Source organism: Arachis stenosperma, chromosome 9, assembly GCF_014773155.1.
Source record: "Arachis stenosperma cultivar V10309 chromosome 9, arast.V10309.gnm1.PFL2, whole genome shotgun sequence".
Lineage (NCBI taxonomy): Eukaryota > Viridiplantae > Streptophyta > Magnoliopsida > Fabales > Fabaceae > Arachis > Arachis stenosperma.
In genome coordinates, this window is record NC_080385.1 from 154,277,331 (window position 1) to 154,295,677 (window position 18,347).

Here is an 18,347-nt window from a genome sequence, read left to right on the forward strand (position 1 = left end):
AATCTCATCTCCTTTCCGCTATTTCACTCTCCGCCAAACCCACTCCAAAGACTCGTGGACGCTCACGATTCTGCACCGCGTCACCTGTTCCCATCCCCACCATTCCCTCTCTCCCCACATCCAACGGCTCCCCTTCTATTCTGCCAGCATGGCATCATCTGAGACGTCCATCCAACCACTCATGCCAAAGACCTTTTAACCTTTTCAGCGCGTCACCTCCACGTGTCCCCCCTCCTTTCTTTGTCCGCAAGCTTCCCATCTTTACTCACTACCAACTTGGCACAATATCTACTTAATTATTCAATCAATGGGCACAAATATGTCATACTTTAGTTTCTACTCATTAATTTAATCTAATATAAAAGAGGCAACCGGGTATCACCCGTTACCGGGGACCTTGGTAAAAGCAAACATGAAACACCACGATCACAAGGAATCTAGGTGACCGCAGAAAATATCGTTCCCACCGGTCAAATTCATTATTTCGATTCCACGTTTTCCCTTTCTTTATTTTTACTTTTATTTTTTCATTTTTATTTTATTCTCTCTCCTTCTATAATTTCAGAAATGGACTAGACTAGCGGCCCCACGAACGAATAAACAAATGCAAACAAAACCATTTTCTATTCAACGCACCAGATCCTCACATTATCAGTAACATGAGCTTTCTGCGTCGTTGGATTGCATCCTACGTGTCACTGGCACTAGTTAAAAAAAAAAAACAGCTTCGAACGGAGGAGCGAGTCCGACCTGGCACCTACACCAAGAGGTTCGGGCGCGTTCATCGTCAATTCCTAATCTCAACCGTCGAAGCAGCCTGATCCAATGGCTTACATGGGCGCCGAAGCAAGAGTTACTCGGAGTCACGGTCACGGAACTTCCAAGAAGCGTGGACCCCGCAATAGCTGCCGATCTAGAAATTATTTTCTCTCGTTTGGCCTAATTGTCACGTTCGTGAGATGTAGCAGCTTCATGACATGTACTTGGGACCCACAATTAAAAACTTTTTCAAATAAAAAAATTATCTCCAATACGTAATATGTCAAAATTATATAACAAGGCTGTTAAAAGGATTAAACGAAAACGAAAACGAAAATATCTTTTAATATTCATTTAACAGTTAACTAAAAATCAAATCAAATCAAATAACGATGGAGGCAGCAAAACCAAAAGGGTCTCGCTTTTACCCCACGCGCCGGCTGCATGAATCTGGTTGGACAGCGCTGCAATTATTTCGGGTGACGTGTCAAATTTTGGAGGCGACACGTGGAGATAGTCCCCGTGCTGATTTGTGGCCTCGGATCTTGGTATCGGTTACACCTCTATTCGCTTTTGATCAGGTAAATATCTTTTTCATGAATACATAGTGTAGAGGGAAAAATATGATTACGTCACTCTAGGAGAAAAGGCAATATCATTTTTTTTTTCTACTGGCTTAACAAGGAAATAAAATATCGGCGTGGAATGCGGAGGAGTTAAAAAAGAGGAGGAAAATGGTTTTCTGCAGTTTTTTATTTTCGAATAAAGAATTTAAATTGATATTAAATGCAACGAAATCGAACCTGATAAGGCACAGGCAAGTGGAGTTATCATAACTTTTGATTAAAATATGTTTATGTTTGGGAGTAAGTGTGCCACGTCATATTGGGCCCTTTACTTTGCTTATGTGGACCCTACTCTGCAGCTTGTCCTACTGCGACGTGCTTTCGCGCTCTCTATCGCTCACTCGCTATCGTGATATCCTACAGTTCTGCCACGTGTACAATAAAACTGCTACGTCAGATAGTCTACGTGGATTGGTTTCTGACCGTACAGAAAACCCTAGCCGTCACCAACAAGTGCTAATGTGCTATGCGATGATTTTATTTCTTTTTTTTTCTCACTTTTCCTTTTCTAATTTTTTTTATTATTATTCATTGTCATTATCACACATTAATATTTACCACTTATATAATGTATCCAGAACCCTCACAATCTAGCATACTATTTATTAATAATTAAATAATATTTTTTATCAGAATTGAAATAATTGTTTTCCACTAAGTCAAGGATAATTCCTTTTCAAAGTTTTCTAATTAGTGAATTAAAATCTTTTGAAGATCGTCTTCCATTAACCACTGGCTATTAGTGTCCGCATAATACAATTTCTAATATGAAAACGGGTTTGATAAAAAAAAACACCATCAGTAAATTAAACAATCTACTTTTTTAAGGGTTTAATTATTCGGTTGGATTTTATAATTTTATTAAATTTTTTATTATTTTTTTATTTTTATTGAATTTTTATATTATATCTAAATATTCAGATTGTGATAAAAATATTAAAATTAATAAAATATTCTATTAAACTATATAAAATATTAAATTAAATATTAGGTATATATAATTTATTTAATAAAATATTTTATTAATTTTAATATTTTTATTATAATAAAAAACTTAATTATAAAATTTAATATAATATAAAAATTTAATTAAAAATATATAAAAAATTAATTATAAATTTAATAAAATTATAAAAATGGACAAAATAATTAAATCTATTTTAAAATATAGATGATGCTGTTTTGTTTTTTATTTTATTGGGATGCAATCAGTAAAACACATATTATTTTTTGTGTGGGAGAGAGGTGAGTGTATCTCACAATGATGGGAGAAGAGATGAGTTTTTCATTGTTATGGTGTGAACAAATCGGACCCTCCGATTTGTTTCATTTTTTAAATCAACAATCACAAATCGGATGGTCCGATTTGTGTTTTTGAAAATAAAAAAATTTTTAATGTTGAAATCGGACCGTCCGATTTCTATTTAAAAAAAAAATAAAATAAAAATGCAAAACGGACCATGCGATTTGTAGTTTTTTTTTATCAAACAAATCGAACCCTCCGATTTGTACTTTACTTTTTTTTCAAACAAATCGGACCGTCCGATTTGAATAAAACACCATATGAAAAAAAAACACCTAATCTTCCCATAACAATGTATTACACATATATTTATACAATATAAAAAAAATTAGCCTCAGTAAAAGCATCTAAAAAGGATGCGTTGCATTTAATTATTGGCGGAATGCCTTCTCAGATATTTAAAGTTTATTAAAATAAAAATTATAACTTCGCCTACGTTATATTTACGGTACATAGTTAGTTTTAAATTCGGATAAAAGAGTAGAGTTATATTAGATTTTTGACAACTGATATAAAAATTTAGTCAAATTTTTATGATATGGATTAAAGACGTTATTACGTTAAAATTAGGTCGTTGTCCGAAAATAATGGGCTGTATAACTCACAAACAGTGTCAAATAATCAAGAGTCGCTACATCAGTAAGTGTTGTCTGGATGTAGTGTTAAATGAACAAAAGTTTTCGCATTTTCTGAATATGCAAACGAGAATAAATAAGCTAGTTCATAAAGAAAAATTTAAGATCAGATTGACAAAAGGTTGAGATTTGAGACATATAATATAGACACTGAGGTGGTGGATACACAATAAAAAAAAAAATTAACATCGTGTGCTTATAAAAAATAAAATAGGTTAATGCAAAGATTAAGGAGTTAAATACTTTTAAGTTTAAATTTTGGTATAAAAAAAATATGAAGAATAAAAATAAAGTAAATATTATCATAAATAAACAATAGAAAAAGAACATGATAAATATCAAAAAAGTAAAAGATCGGATCATCTTTATCAATAAGTAAAAAGCGTTAAAAAGGATGAGTTGATTTTTTTTTCGGATATTAATTATTGGCGGAATGCCTTCTCAAATATTTCAAGTTTATTAAAATTTGTACCAAAAAAAAGTTTATTAAAATAAAAATTATATCTGCTCACTGAAGAAAATTGTATGTATATATATATCCTTTCAAGTTACTCAAAAGCACTGATGCCCGTTCTAGAGTTCATCAATCCAAATGGAACCAAATCATATTTAATATTGAGATCTCAAAACACACACTATTAATAAGTAACTTATGTTATGGACGAGGTCACAATTTTTATATATTATCTTGTACCCTTTGCATATCTTTGGGTCTTTCCCCTAATGTTCTCAATATTATTCAACTATATGTGAGAAATTAGAGGAAGGCCTGATTAAGGTAGTCAATGAACAAAGCAATAGAGGCAGAATTGGATAGAATTCTCAAATTGGGGAACGAATGAGAACACAAAATCAAAATAAACATGTTTAAGATTGGTTCGCTTCCGTAAAATTTTTTGAAACAGTATTTGTATTTTTTAAGAGTATAAATTTTTTATTTTATATTTGATAAATTTAAAAATTATATATTTATATTTATAATTTTTAAAATATGAGTATTTTTCAATTATTTAGAGTAAAAAATTTTAAAATTGATTTATATATATTAAAATTAAAAAATTTAATATAATCTCGTACATTAATTAATTTTTAAATTTAACTCTTATATTTATATCTATTATAATATTTTAAAATTTTAAAAATAATTTTATTAAATATAATTATTGTTAGTTGAATTTATTAAAATTTATTTTTAATTTAATTTATTAAACATAAATATAACGACTTTTAAAAAATTATCTTTTGAAATTAAGTTTTATAAACTTTTTAAAAAAAGTATAAACTTTACTAAATTAAGAATCCATTATATATTGGACATTTTTTAGCCAAAGTAACTAAAATGTGGATGGACTTCAGCTAAATAGTAAATACAATTTCTTTATAATTTAAAATAATTATTAAGAATACCAAAAATTATATTGACACGAAGAATTAGGTAATTTGACAAGAATTTTTGTGACTCTAAACATATTTTTGATAATGTCATCTGACATTAAATTTATCGTTATTTTGATGATGTTTTACGTCATTTTTAGCATTAAAAATGTGCACTTTAATAATATAAGTTGTTAAAAAAATTTCATTCGTTACGATCTGAAATTCTCATTCTAATACTATGGTGATGATGGTTAAAATTATCTGATAATAAATACGACAATAATTATTGTGGTTCTGATAGTAATCAATATAATTGTGAATCAAAATTACAAAAATTAGTAAAAAGGAAACAAATCTAGCGTTGTATTGATTAAGCTTAAATTAGTTTTACAAAAGTTGGACTCATTTTGATTTATTAGTAATTGTGTATTATGAATCGTCGCAATTATTTTATCAAGTATAATTATTTATCATTTAATATATTATTTCACATGATTTTTTTTATCTTATTTATTGTTTTGGTCCCTCACGTTGAGGGTCGGAATCGAACCCGTCCCCGATCTAATTTTCGATTTAGAATCGTCCTTAACGTTTTTTTTTCGTATTAAAATCGTCCTTTTTAATTTTTATTCCTAAACTACCCTTCCTTTTTAATAAAATTTAAAAAATTAAAAAAAAAAATAAAACACGTTGGGGTGGGGGGGGGGGGGGAGGCGGGAAGGGGACAGGGAGGGGAAGACCGGGGGTGGGTGGGGAGATCGGGGGTGGGGGTAGGGGTGGCGGGAAGGGGACGGGAGGGGAGACCGGGGGTGAGGTGGGGGTTGGGGAGGGGTTGGGGGGGGGAGGGGGGAAGGGAAGACCACAGGGTGGGGAGGGGGGGGGGACCGGAGGGTGGGTGGCGGGAAGGGGATAGGGAGGGAAGACCGGGGTGGGGTGGGGAGATCGGGGGGTGGGGATAGGGGTGGCGGGAAGGGGAGACGGGGGGGAGACCGGGGTGGGTGGGGGTTGGGAGGGGGGAAGACCGCAGGGTGGGGGGGGAAGGGGAGACCGGAGGGTGGGCGGGGGAAGGGGAGACGGGGAAGGGGAGACCGGGGGTGGGGTGGGGTGGGGGTGGGGAGACCGGAGGGGTGGGGTGGTGGTGGGGTGTTTTATTTTTTTTTAATTTTTTTAATTTTATTAAAAAGGAAGGGTAGTTTAGGAATAAAAATTAAAAAGGACGATTTTAATACGAAAAAAAACGTTAAGGACGATTCTAAATCGAAAATTAGATCGGAGACGGATTCGATTCCGACCCTCAACGTGAGGGACCAAAACAATACTTATCCTTAAAAAATATATAATAAGAAGTCATATTTTACAACAATAATTACGAAAAAAGTTGAAAAAATATATTTCCCATTTTATTGATATATAAACCAAAACTCGAATTTAAGTTTGACCTGTAAAAATTTACATTGACATGAAAAAAGAAGGTAATTTGACAAAAAATTCAGCAACTCTAAAACATATTTTTGATAATGTCAGTTGACATCAAATTTATAGTCATTTTAATTCTATTTTGTATATATATTTTTTTATCAAAGATAAAAAAATTTAAATTTGTAATCTTTTAAATTAGTATAAAAAAATTATGTCATTTAAATTATAATTTGTTTGTATTCTGCATCATTATTTTTAGTATAAAAAAATATACAATTTAATAATATAATGTGCCAAAAATGAATTTCATTAGTTACTCTTGGATATTCCCGTTCTAATACCAATGATGACAATGGTTGGAATTATCTTATAATAAATACGACAATAATTACTGTATTTCTGATAATAATCAATATAACCGTGAATCAAAATTACAAAAACTAATAAAAATGAAACGAATCTAGCATCGTATTAAGCTTAAATTAGTCCTATAAAAGTTGAACTCACTTTAATTTATTAGTAATTGTGCATTATGAATCTTTTCAATTATTTTATCAAGTATGACAAATGACTTTATTAAATCCAATGAATTTTAATATGTCCTGAATGTCTCAAACTAAAAAATGTAATGTTAAAGTCTTAAATTATATTTTTATATAAATTAAATTGAGTGAATTCGATTTAGCGTAATACATAGTAAATAAAATTTAATTTAGGTGAAAAACATAGAGAAAATTATAAGGTACAGATTTATTTGTATAGATATTTTTTTTATTCATAAGCAAAACAATATGTATTAATTTGAGTATTTATAAATTTGTAAGATAACGTAAAAAAGAGAAAGTAGAATTATAGTTAATACATACACTTTAATAGTTTAATTATAGAATATTATTTTTGTCAAGAAAAAGAAAAAAAGAAATAAATATGAAATAACAAAATTTATTTTTGAGGATGAATATGTGTATATAGAAAAAAAAAGAGTGAGACACTCTCTCTAGATATTAAATATATTTCGTCTTTTCTTAACCCTTTTAATGTTAAAATTTTTTTTATTATATTTAAAAAATAAAATTTATTATTAGAATATTATTTATTGTATTTTTAGAATAAAGTAATTGCACACATAAATTTAATATATTTTTTTAAAAAATAATTAAAACATTATTAAATTGGTTTGAACAACTTAAGAAAATAATTGACAAAAATAACATTGGTTTAATATTAACTGAATTTCTCTTATTTTAACTAACGGATGAACATCTAATAATAATAATATTTCAAATTAATTTTTAATAATTTTGTTTCAAATAAATTAATACTTAAAAAATAAATATTAACGCACGTAAATTGCGAAAGAGAATGCAGAGAGAAACGTACGAAAAAGATTAAAAAGAAAAAGCAAGAAAATGTAGAAGAACCTCGAAAAAGGAAGTTATATATTTGCACATTGATTGATTGAAAAATTTGTTAAGAAGACGCGTGGACTAGGGCTGGCAATGGGTAGAGTAGGGTAAGGTTAGACTTTATCCTAATCCTATCCGCGAAATGAAAACTTTTTTAGAATTCTATCCTACCCTATCTGCAGATTGAGAATATATCAACCCTAACCCTACCCACACCCTAAAGTTGTAAATCCTATCCTACCCGACCCTATTCGTAGAAACAAAATTTTTTTTAAATAAATATAAAATTTAACTATTCTAAATTTCACACATGTTAATAAAATAGACGTACCAGAAGAGACGCATTTTAGAGGTAAGTGAGTATATAAAGTTGTAAGACTTGTATAGCAAAAAGGCTTGTATATAGAGATTAATTCTTAATTTTTTTCATCCAGGTTTTAAATTTTAAAATGTTTGCAATTTAAATTACATCTTATTTAAATTTTAAATTTTAAAATTATTGTAATTTATAATTTATCAAATTTTTCAAACTAAAATAAATTAATTCAATCCAAATAACAATTACTAGAATTACAATAGATAAAAAAAATCAATTAATATAACATAAATTCTTATAATTTGAATTTAATTTTATTAGATTTTTTAATTCAAATGATAAAAATTCATGTTATATTAATTGAATTTTTTTATCCATTCTAATTCTAGTAATTGCTATTTGGATTGGATCAATTTATTTTGGTTTCAAAAATTTGATAAATTAAAATTTTTAAATTACAATAATTTAAAATTTTGAGGATAAAAGAAATTAATTTGTCCTCCTATATTATTTTAAAACTGATTTATCTAATTAACCATTATGTTAATATTTATTTTTTAAGTACTAATTTATTTGAAACAAAATTATTAAAAATTAATTTGGAGTATTATCATTATTGCATGTTCATCCATTAGTTAAAATAAATAAATTCAGTTAATATTAAATTAATGTTATTTTTATTAATTATATTTTTAAGTTATTCAAACCAATTTAACAATGCTTTAATTATTTTTTTAAAAAGATATATTAAATTTATGTGTGCAATTATTTTATTCTAAAAATACAATAAATAATATTATAATAATGAATCTTATTTTTTAAATACAATAAAAAAAGAATTTTAACATTAAAAGAGTTAAAAAAATATATGAAGAACAAAGTGTATTTAATATCGAAAAAAAGTGTCTCATTCTTCCTCTGCTATATATCCATACCCATCTTTAAGAATGAGTTTTATATTATTTCGCATTTTTTCTTTTTTTTTTTTATAAAAAGAATATTTCTGGAATTCAACTATTAAAGTGTATTAACTCTTCTAACTATAATTCTACTTTCTCTTTCTTAAGTCATCTTGCATATTTGTAACACTCAGATTACGTATATGTTATTTTACTTGTGAATAAAAAATAAATATCTGTATAAATAAATCTGTACCATAGTGTGACCCAAAACGTAGTTCAACTAAAATCGAATCAAATCAATTCGATTTGACGTTCTCCTACTAAAACGAAACAAATGGGCTCGATTTACAGATGAACTTAAATCGAATGCAATAGATTTGATTTATAAATGAACGTAAATCGAATCGATTAAATTCGATTTAGACATGCACCAACGTTAGGGTAAATCGACACTAAATGTTTCAATTTACAAAGCAATGAGGTATATAAAAACGAGCTCATACACGAAATTTTGTAGAAGAGTAAGATTCACAATGGCTAGTGATGAGAGTTTTATAATTCTTTTACACTATAGAAGGTCAATTAAGAAGAAAACGCGATCAGGAATTAAGTTAACTGACAACGATCCACTGAGTGTTTTTCTCAAATTTTCGACCAATTTCGCTGAGTTTAAGAATACTATACTCCAAAGACTAGGACTGCATGGCGTGAAACGAATGGAGAAGTTATTCTATAGAATTCTAATTTCCGTGTTACGCGATGATGTAAAGTATGATTCATTCGTTATTAGCAGTGACGAAGATATGCAGGTGTTGTTTCATTGTCGCCGTCAGTTTCTTGAGGTGAGGACTCCAGAGTTGTTGAAGAAGTTTGTGGATGTGGCATCAAATTCTGGAGGTTCGAATAGAAATCTGCACTCCACAGGACATCTAGCCAGCTCTAGTGCCATGCCTGTTGGATCCTCGTCAGCAGAGCCGGTGATTGCACCCGAGCCAGATTTAGTGGCTTGACTATCCTTTGCCGTTAATCTAAATCGCAGTTGTGATGCATTAGTTGGTGAGGCTGGACCGTTGGGAGAGGGTGCTTTCGCGGTGCCCAGTTCTCCTCTGTTTGTTCCGATTTTCGGAGAGGTTAGAGCACCCGATGGGATTGAGGATGCATTGCATGATGATGATGATGATTTGGAGCCCGCAACGATTGCTGATGATAGCGACGAGTAGACACCACGGATGACTCCACCTGTGGGTAGGGGATCATCTAGTTCAAGTACTAATCAGTACCCCCTTACTTCTCTGCTCTGCACTTGGATGCCATGGCACCTCAGGAGGATCCCTCTGTACCTGTTGGCTTTGGGGCAAGAGACATGTAAAATGCAGGAGGTATAGCTGAATTTCAGGTCGGTCAGCAGTTTCAGGATAAAGAGGAAGTCGTGCTTAGCGTGAAGACCTATAGCATTCGCCATGGGGTTGAGTACAAGGTATTGGAGTCGGATCACCGCAAGTACTATGGCAAGCGCAAGGAGTTCGGGAGCGGGTGCGTGTGGCACATCCGGGTCAGCCTCCGCCAGCGCAAAGAGATTTGGGAGGTAAAACGGTACAATGGTCTTCATATTTGTCTAGTCACATCGATATCTAGTGACCACAGAAAGCTTGATTATTATGTCATATCGACCTTCATTATGCTCATGATCAGAGCTGATGCTGCCACATCGATTAAGATACTGCAGAATGCTACGGAAGCACACTTCGGCTTCAGACCGATGTACAGGAGGCTTTGGATAGCCAAACAGAAGGCCGTGTCACAAATTTACGAAGACTGGGAAGATTCGTATATGAGTTGCCACGATGGGTATTGGGCTTGTAGATTACTATGCCGGGTAGTGTAGCTGTGTTGAGGACGAGTCCTGTTCGAGTTGGTGGGCAACTGGATGAATCTACAGCTTATTTCCATCGCTTGTTTTGGACATTCCCTCCCTGTGTTGAGGCATTTCGACATTGCAAGTCGTTGATCAGTGTGCACGGTACACACCTGTACGATAAATACGGTGGTACACTGCTTATCGTGATTGCAAAAGATAGAAACTCCAACATCATCCCTATTGCTTTTGCACTTGTGGAAGGTGAAAATGAAAAGCCGTGGTCATTCTTTCTATCTCATCTTCGGGCTCATGTGACGCCTCAACCGGATATACTTGTCATATCAGATAGGCACAACGGGATAAAAGCTGCATTGGAGGCTCCAGATGGGGGATGGCTTCCGCTTATTGCATATAGGGTGTTTTGTATCCGTCACGTGGCAGCTAATTTTGCCCTGACTTTCAAGGGGAAGGAAGCAAGGAGGCTATTAGTGAATGCTGCATATGCAAAGACGGAGGTCGAGTTTCAATATTGGTTTGACATCCTACGTACGTTTGATCCTGCGATGTGCGACTGGGCTAATCGAATTGAGTATGCACATTGGACTCAGCATCGAGATGAAAGCCGCAGATTTGGTCACATGACTACGAATATATCTGAGTGTGTAAACTCGATCCTAAAGGGCGTTAGGAACCTTCTGGTGTGTGCATTGGTGAAGGCCACATATGGGAGATGTGATCCGATAAAGCAGAACGGAGGTCGTCTGACCCGCCTGCCTCTCTGTGCCAGGGGGACCTCATCACTACCCCCGTCATCGTCACCATCCTCGTCACCATCCCCTCCTTGGGGTTCTGCATTCGACGTGATAGCATGCGATGTAGACGGACCGGGCTGGGATGATCTGGGACCTGCGAAACCAGAGGAGGGGTGTCCCACCCAACGGTAACGAGTCGTCCAAAGGTCTAGAAGGAGGCTCGTTCAGGTCCACATCTACCCGAGCCTGGGATCCAAGAAGCGGAGACCTGCGCCTGGCTAGCTTATCCTCCTACATGATTATGCTGATCTCGTCCATTAAGTGTGACCCTCCAAACTCTGCATTGAGGCCCTCACTACCGAGCAAGTTCGACAACATCTGTCCTAAGCTAATATACGACTGATGCTCCTGCAGACTATCATCACAGGCAGGAACCCCAGCGAAATAGCCTCCAAATCCGCAATCAAGAATATTAGCACCATCTGAACCCCCTACTCCCCCACCTACGCTGCCTCCGTCACCCCCACCTCTCTGACCACCTGAGCCCCCTGCACCCCGTGACCCCACCTCCACGGCCCTTACCATCATCGGGACCCCCGTCATCCCCGTCACCACCTCCCCCTAAACCCTCGTCCCCCCCCCCCCCACTGCCATCATCTTCCCCTCTTCCACCTCCACGTCGGGCATGGTCTCGGCCACGACCTCTGACTCCCCGCAAGCCACGACCCCTCTCACCTCGCCTGCCACGTCCCCTCCCCTCCATCATATCAATGGCCTCCTCCAGCCAAATTCACTCACGTTGGCAAGATCGTGTCCTAACACGGTGCCTCCTAGCAACCCTACGGTTGTCCGAAACATCAGGCAGCTGGTCCATGTTCGGGACTTGTCCAGGACCTCGATCAATCGCCTGAGCTGGTATCGTAGCTGTCCTAGGGTCACCTAGGATGAGCTAAGGCGATAAAAATCTCCTGCCGTGCTGATACCACCAATCAAGGTACTCATGAGAAGGTCCTGGATCAGGTACGATGTCAAACTGTAGCACATGTTGCACCCTGTTGACCCAATGAATGTGCCAACTCTGTAGTGTCAACGGAAACCAAAGATCTCCGCCGCTCCCATCCTTTGACATTAGAAAATCTATGTTCAGGGAGCACGTGGCCTACCCTAAACCCCACCAAACTGAAGGAGCACCCGATCTACCAGATGCCACTCAATAACAGCAAAATAGATCAACGCTGTCGCAGTCCTCCAAAGAGTCATATGGCGTGGCTCCAATATCTCGGGGTGTACCATCTGCACGACCTCCACCAGGCTGTATGGCATCCACAGAAACTGCGCATAGAAGTTCATATTGTTAGTCAACATAAACTAATAAAGATGCAAATATAACATGAACATGGAAATACTCACATCCCTCGGCTGGAGTAAATCAATCATCAATCTCCAATTTGCGACACAAGGTCCCTTGTCGCTCAAGCTCGGCTGATAACCTTCCCATTTGATAACCACAACATTTAGTTAACAATAATTTTAACTGCTAAAAAATGGAAAATAGTTCGCATTGCTAAAGGGAGACTACCTCGACGCCAACGGCCAATGAAAAACATCAAATCCATCCGGCCGGAATCCAGGGAACCTCCAAAAGATCCACGACTGGAGGAGTTGCAGTGGACCAACCAACTTGACGACATTTCTGTTCGCCACACGGCACATGCACCTGTATAGCCATTACAACGCAGTAGAATCCCAACTGTACTGACCCATGTCTTCCAACCTGGCAACGTACGACAGCCATCGGATGTGGAGGCGGAAACCTGACTTGTCCCCAAACAGCTGCGTCGATAGGAGCATCATGATTTACGCACGGGCATACCTCCTAACCGTCTCCTCATCTGCCCCCTGTGGAAGCTCACTAAACGTCTCTTCAAACCATGTGCACTTCACTGTGAACTTGTCGATGCAGTTCGCAGGAGGTAATACCCCGAGCAGCTCCTCAAACCACACCAATGGTGGTTGGCCACCCGCTATATATCGTGAAAAGTCTATCAGGCATCCGCTAACATACTGACTGTCGATTGGGAGACCAAGGTGGTACGCTACATCCTGTAAGATTATCGTGCACTCTCCAAATGGCATGTGAAATGTATGCGTCTCAGGGCGCCATCTCTCTACAAAGGCGCTGACCAACGGCTCATTCAACCGAAACCAACTCTCGTTCAATCTTGTAAGATGGTAAAGACCAGCCATCTGCAAGTAAGGAACGATCCTATCATCCAACATCATACCGTACTGCCATCTCATGCTGTTGATGCATCGATGGGGCTACATAAGAATAGAAGATGACTTCACACATTCGTCATAAAAAACTGCTCGATGCATCAAAATTTCTAGTTACGACAGACATTGCATGCCATCACTTTACAAACATTTTTACAATAAATCCCTAGCAAACTTTTATAGATAAAAACGCTAACCATTACATTACTCATGATCCAATTCTTCATATTAACATAAAAAAATACTAATATGAGATAAAAACATGTTCTTTTTATTAACACACATAAAAACTCGTACCTAACCATGTTCATGACTCTACAGCTAACCCTATTCTATAGTGAATGACTCACTAATTCTGACATGAACTAAATTCAAATATCTGTTTTTGAATTTATTTTAAAAATCCCACACTAACCGTTCTAACTAACCACTAATTTATTTATAAAAATTATAAATATTAATAAACACTAACCTCGAGGTGGACGGCACCAGCAATATGCGCGACTCCATCTAGTCGATACAGACGATTCGGATTGTCCTACATGCATGCATATTCAGTTTTGTTCTCGGGTTGCTTTAAGAGAAATTTGGATCTGGGTGGTAGGGTTGGGGTGGGATTTGAGGTTTCTAGATTCGAATTATGCTCAATCACAAGTGCATGTAAATTGAAACAAGTAACTTCGATTTACAAAACCATCAAATCGAATCAAGTGGTTTCAATTTACATTTGGCTTGAAATTCGTTGGCTAAATCGAATCGTGTTAATTTAATTTACGTGTATTTAAAAATCGAATTCACTAAATTCGATTTATTCATATTTTTACCATGAACGTAATTCGAATTGATCTGATTCGATTTTCATTCAAGTTTCTTTTTCAATTAATTCGAGTCTAATGGATTCGATTTACTACATGTTTCACTAAATCAAATTCACTCAATTCGATTTATATAAAAATGTGGTTTGGGACTTTGATATTGCATTTTTTTATTTGGGACATTTAGGACATATTGAATTCCATTGGGTTTAATCAAGTCATTTGCTTGGATAATTATTCAAAATATTTTTTCATATATTTTTTTTAGTTCTATTTAAAAAGTAGATAGTGAAAAGTCATATTTTATAATGATAATTAAAAAAATTTAAAAAGATCTATTATCTCATTCGTTGATATATGAACTAAAATTTTGAATTTAAATTTAAGTTGCAAATTCATAAATTCAATTTATTAAGAAAAATTAATTAATTTTAATGTATGTATTGTTAGTATAAAATAATTTTATATATATATATTTAATTATATAGTATTATATTAATAAAAATAATTACTTTTTATATGTCTTTATAATGATGATCCGAAAAAATATAATTGTATAAAGCATCTTATATATTAATATATTAAAATTAAATTATTATTAAATCTATTATATATTCTATTATATATATATATCTCTAATTTTAGATTTAAAATGTACTACATGTTACTTTTTCATTACAATTAGAATTAAAATTTTTCCTTTAAAATTAAGGAATTCTCCTTTCCTTCTTACTAATTTTACAATCAAAATGTGCCACATATCACTATCTCACTCTCTCATTGTAATTGAAATTAAATCTTTTCCTCCAAAATAAAAGAATTCTTCTATCCTCTTTACTAATTTTACAACCAAAATGTGCCACATATCACCCACTCATTGCAATTAAAATCAAATATTTCTCTTCAAAATCAAAGAGTTCTCCCCTCCTCTCTCTTTCTTTCTCTATTTCTCTCATTCCCTCAACAACTCTATTTTATAAATCATTATCAATATCAATCAATGACTAATTACTAATTTAACAATTAAAATGTGCAGCATGATATTCTTTAATTGCATTAAAGTTAAATTGAAATTGAAATATATCTATATTATGTATCATATCGATAAGTGACCTTTGTAATAAATGTGGTCATGCGTCTGAATCTGTGTTACATTGTCTTCGAAATTGTTCCACTGTTCGTCATGTATAAAATTCTTTAAATCCTTCTATTGTTGAACATGCTAATGCTGCTGACTTTTGATCCTGAATTACTAGCGTTATTAATGGTAAAGAGGAAATAGTGGCTGCTGAAATTTGGTGGATTTGGCAGAATAGATGTAATGATTTACTTAACCCGAATGAACCTTGGCCTAGGAGAAAAATCTCTTGCCTTGCGAGAGCCTTGGTGAATGAGTTGAAAAGGGTGAAGAAGGATAGAAACTTTTGGGATTATGCAGTCTAGAATTTTTTGTGGCAGCCACCCCCCAGAATGTTCTTAAGGTCAACTGTGATGCTAGTGTTCTCTCGAACTCTCTTGTAGCAGACTTTGGGTGTGTTATCCGTGATCATTATGGCACTTGGGTGCTAGGTAGCTCGGGACGCTTGCCTTTTGATTCAGTTTTCAGGAATGAGTTATTGGCAGTGTGGAATGGTCTTATGATTGCGTGGAAAGTTGGTTGTGATTCCCTTATTTGTGAAACTGATTTTATGAAGATGTATCTTTTGCTGAACAATATTATCAACCATGTTGTAGGAGAAAATATGGATATTATAGAGAATATTATGGATTTGTTAAGTAAAAACTGAGAGGTGTCATTCACTTGGGTTAGAAGAGAAGCTAATGTTGCTGCAGGTTATCTGGCTAAGATAGGGGCTAAGAGTGTTTATTCTCATTCGGTGTGGATTCAGCCAAATGATGACCTCAAGCAAATTTTGTTAAAGGATTGTGCTGTGTAATTTTTTGGGTTGTTTTTCTGTTTGATTTCGTTTTTGTTATAGACACCAAAAAATATATATATCTCTAATTTTATAATCATAATATGCCACATGTCATTTTTTCATTACAATTGGAATCAAATTTTTCCCTCTAAAATTAAGAAATTCTCCTCTCATCCTTACTAAATTTACAACCAAAATGTGCCAGATGTCCCTTAGCCATTGTAATTGAAATTAAATCTATTTTTCCAAAATTAAAGAATTTTTTTCTCATTCTTACTAATTTTTACAACCAAAATGTGTCACATGTCGCTCTCTCATTATAATTGAAATGAAATTTTTTCCTCCAAAATTAAAGAATTTTTTCGTCATCCTTATTATTTTACAACCAAAATGTGCCACATGTCACTCCTCATTGCAATTGAAATCAAATATTTTCCTCCAGAATTAAAAAGTTCTCCCATCCTCCCTTTTTCTTTCTCTATTTCTCTCATTCCTTCAACCAATCTATCTATTTTATATATCATTGTCAATATCAATTATTAATACTAATTTGACAATCAAAATATGCAACATGACATTTTTTAATTAGGTTAAAATTAAAATTGAAATATTAAAATTGAAATTGAAATATACCTATATTATGTATCATATATTAGGGTAAATATATGTAGTTTGAATCAAACCGTTTCAAACTTTAGTTGAATGTAATTCAAATTACGCTGCTTCGAATTACATGCAAAGCTGATTCATACATAATTCGAATTGAGGCAATTCGAATTATTATCAAACGTGAACTCAACGTAATTCGAATTGAAGCAATTTGAATTACTATGACACGTGAATTCAACATAATTCGAACTGAGCTGGTTTGAATTACTCTTATGTAATTTGAATGACGTTGATTTGAATTACACATTGTACAATTCGAATTAGGCTAACTCAAATTAGTGAGGACCAGACCTGTATATATATGGTGTGAATGTGAGTTGCTCTTATTAGTGGGATAAGATGGCTAGTGAGGAGAGTTTTGTAGTGTTGGTCACCACAGAGGATCTATTAAGAGAAAAACTTGTTCCGGTGTGAAGTTCATTGATAAGGATCCTCTCTGTATTATCGTGAGGCCTACGATGAGCTATGATGACCTTGTTAGCTCTATACTGCTGAAACTTGGTCTGGAAGGTGTGAAACAGGTTAAGAAATTTTTCTATTGCATTCCAATCACTGTGCCCCAAGAAATCGTGAAGTATGATTGTTTCACGATCGGGAGTGATGAGGACTTGCAGGTCATGTTTCATTGTCGCCGGCAATTTCCCGAAGTGAGGACACCAGAGCTGTTGGCAAAGCTGGTTGATGTGGTATCCTGCTCGGGGGGTTCGAACCGGAATACCGCCACTTTAGCCACGGTAGCTGGTTCTAGCTCCAGACCTGCCGTTGCTTCTTCCTCCGTCCCTGTGTACGAGCCACCCATCCAGCCTGTCGCCTCTCCTTCGTTCGCTGTTGATCTCAACGGCAGTGTTGGCGATGAGGTTGGAACAGGGAATTTCTGCAACCTCTCAACAGTGTGCTGCATCGGCTGGTGTTGGAAATGGATTGTTGGATGATCCAGAGGACGATGATGTCGAGCCAGATATGATTGCTGATGACAGTGGCGATGATATTGGAGCGAGTGAGCCTGTAGGGGCGGGAGGTGGTTATAGCTCTGCCACACAGCAGTACCCTCCACATTTTTTATCGTTGGACCTGGATGCCATGAGGCAGGAGGGGGTTCCTGGGCAGCCTGCTGGATTTGGCGCTAGAGATGCGGAAGGGTCTGCTGGTCTAACAGAGTTCCAGGTTGGTCAGCAATTTCAGGATAAAGATGAGGCCATGTTAAGTGTGAAGGCTTACAGCATCCGCCGACGGCTACAGTACAACGTAGTGGAGTATGACTATCGCCGGTATGTGGGCAAGTTTCTGAGTTTGGGAATGGGTGTACATGGTTGA

The 18,347-nt window shown here is 34.9% G+C and overlaps 1 protein-coding gene across 1 annotated transcript; it reads left to right on the forward strand.

Annotated features, from left to right (window-relative positions):
• The first annotated feature begins 17,491 nt into the window (after nucleotides 1-17,491).
• Nucleotides 17,492-18,347, forward strand: LOC130950163 (uncharacterized). The gene is made up of 2 exons (XM_057878699.1): nucleotides 17,492-17,890; nucleotides 17,925-18,347. Exons 1-2 carry the CDS (start codon nucleotides 17,492-17,494, stop codon nucleotides 18,345-18,347), a joined length of 822 nt encoding a protein of 273 aa, XP_057734682.1.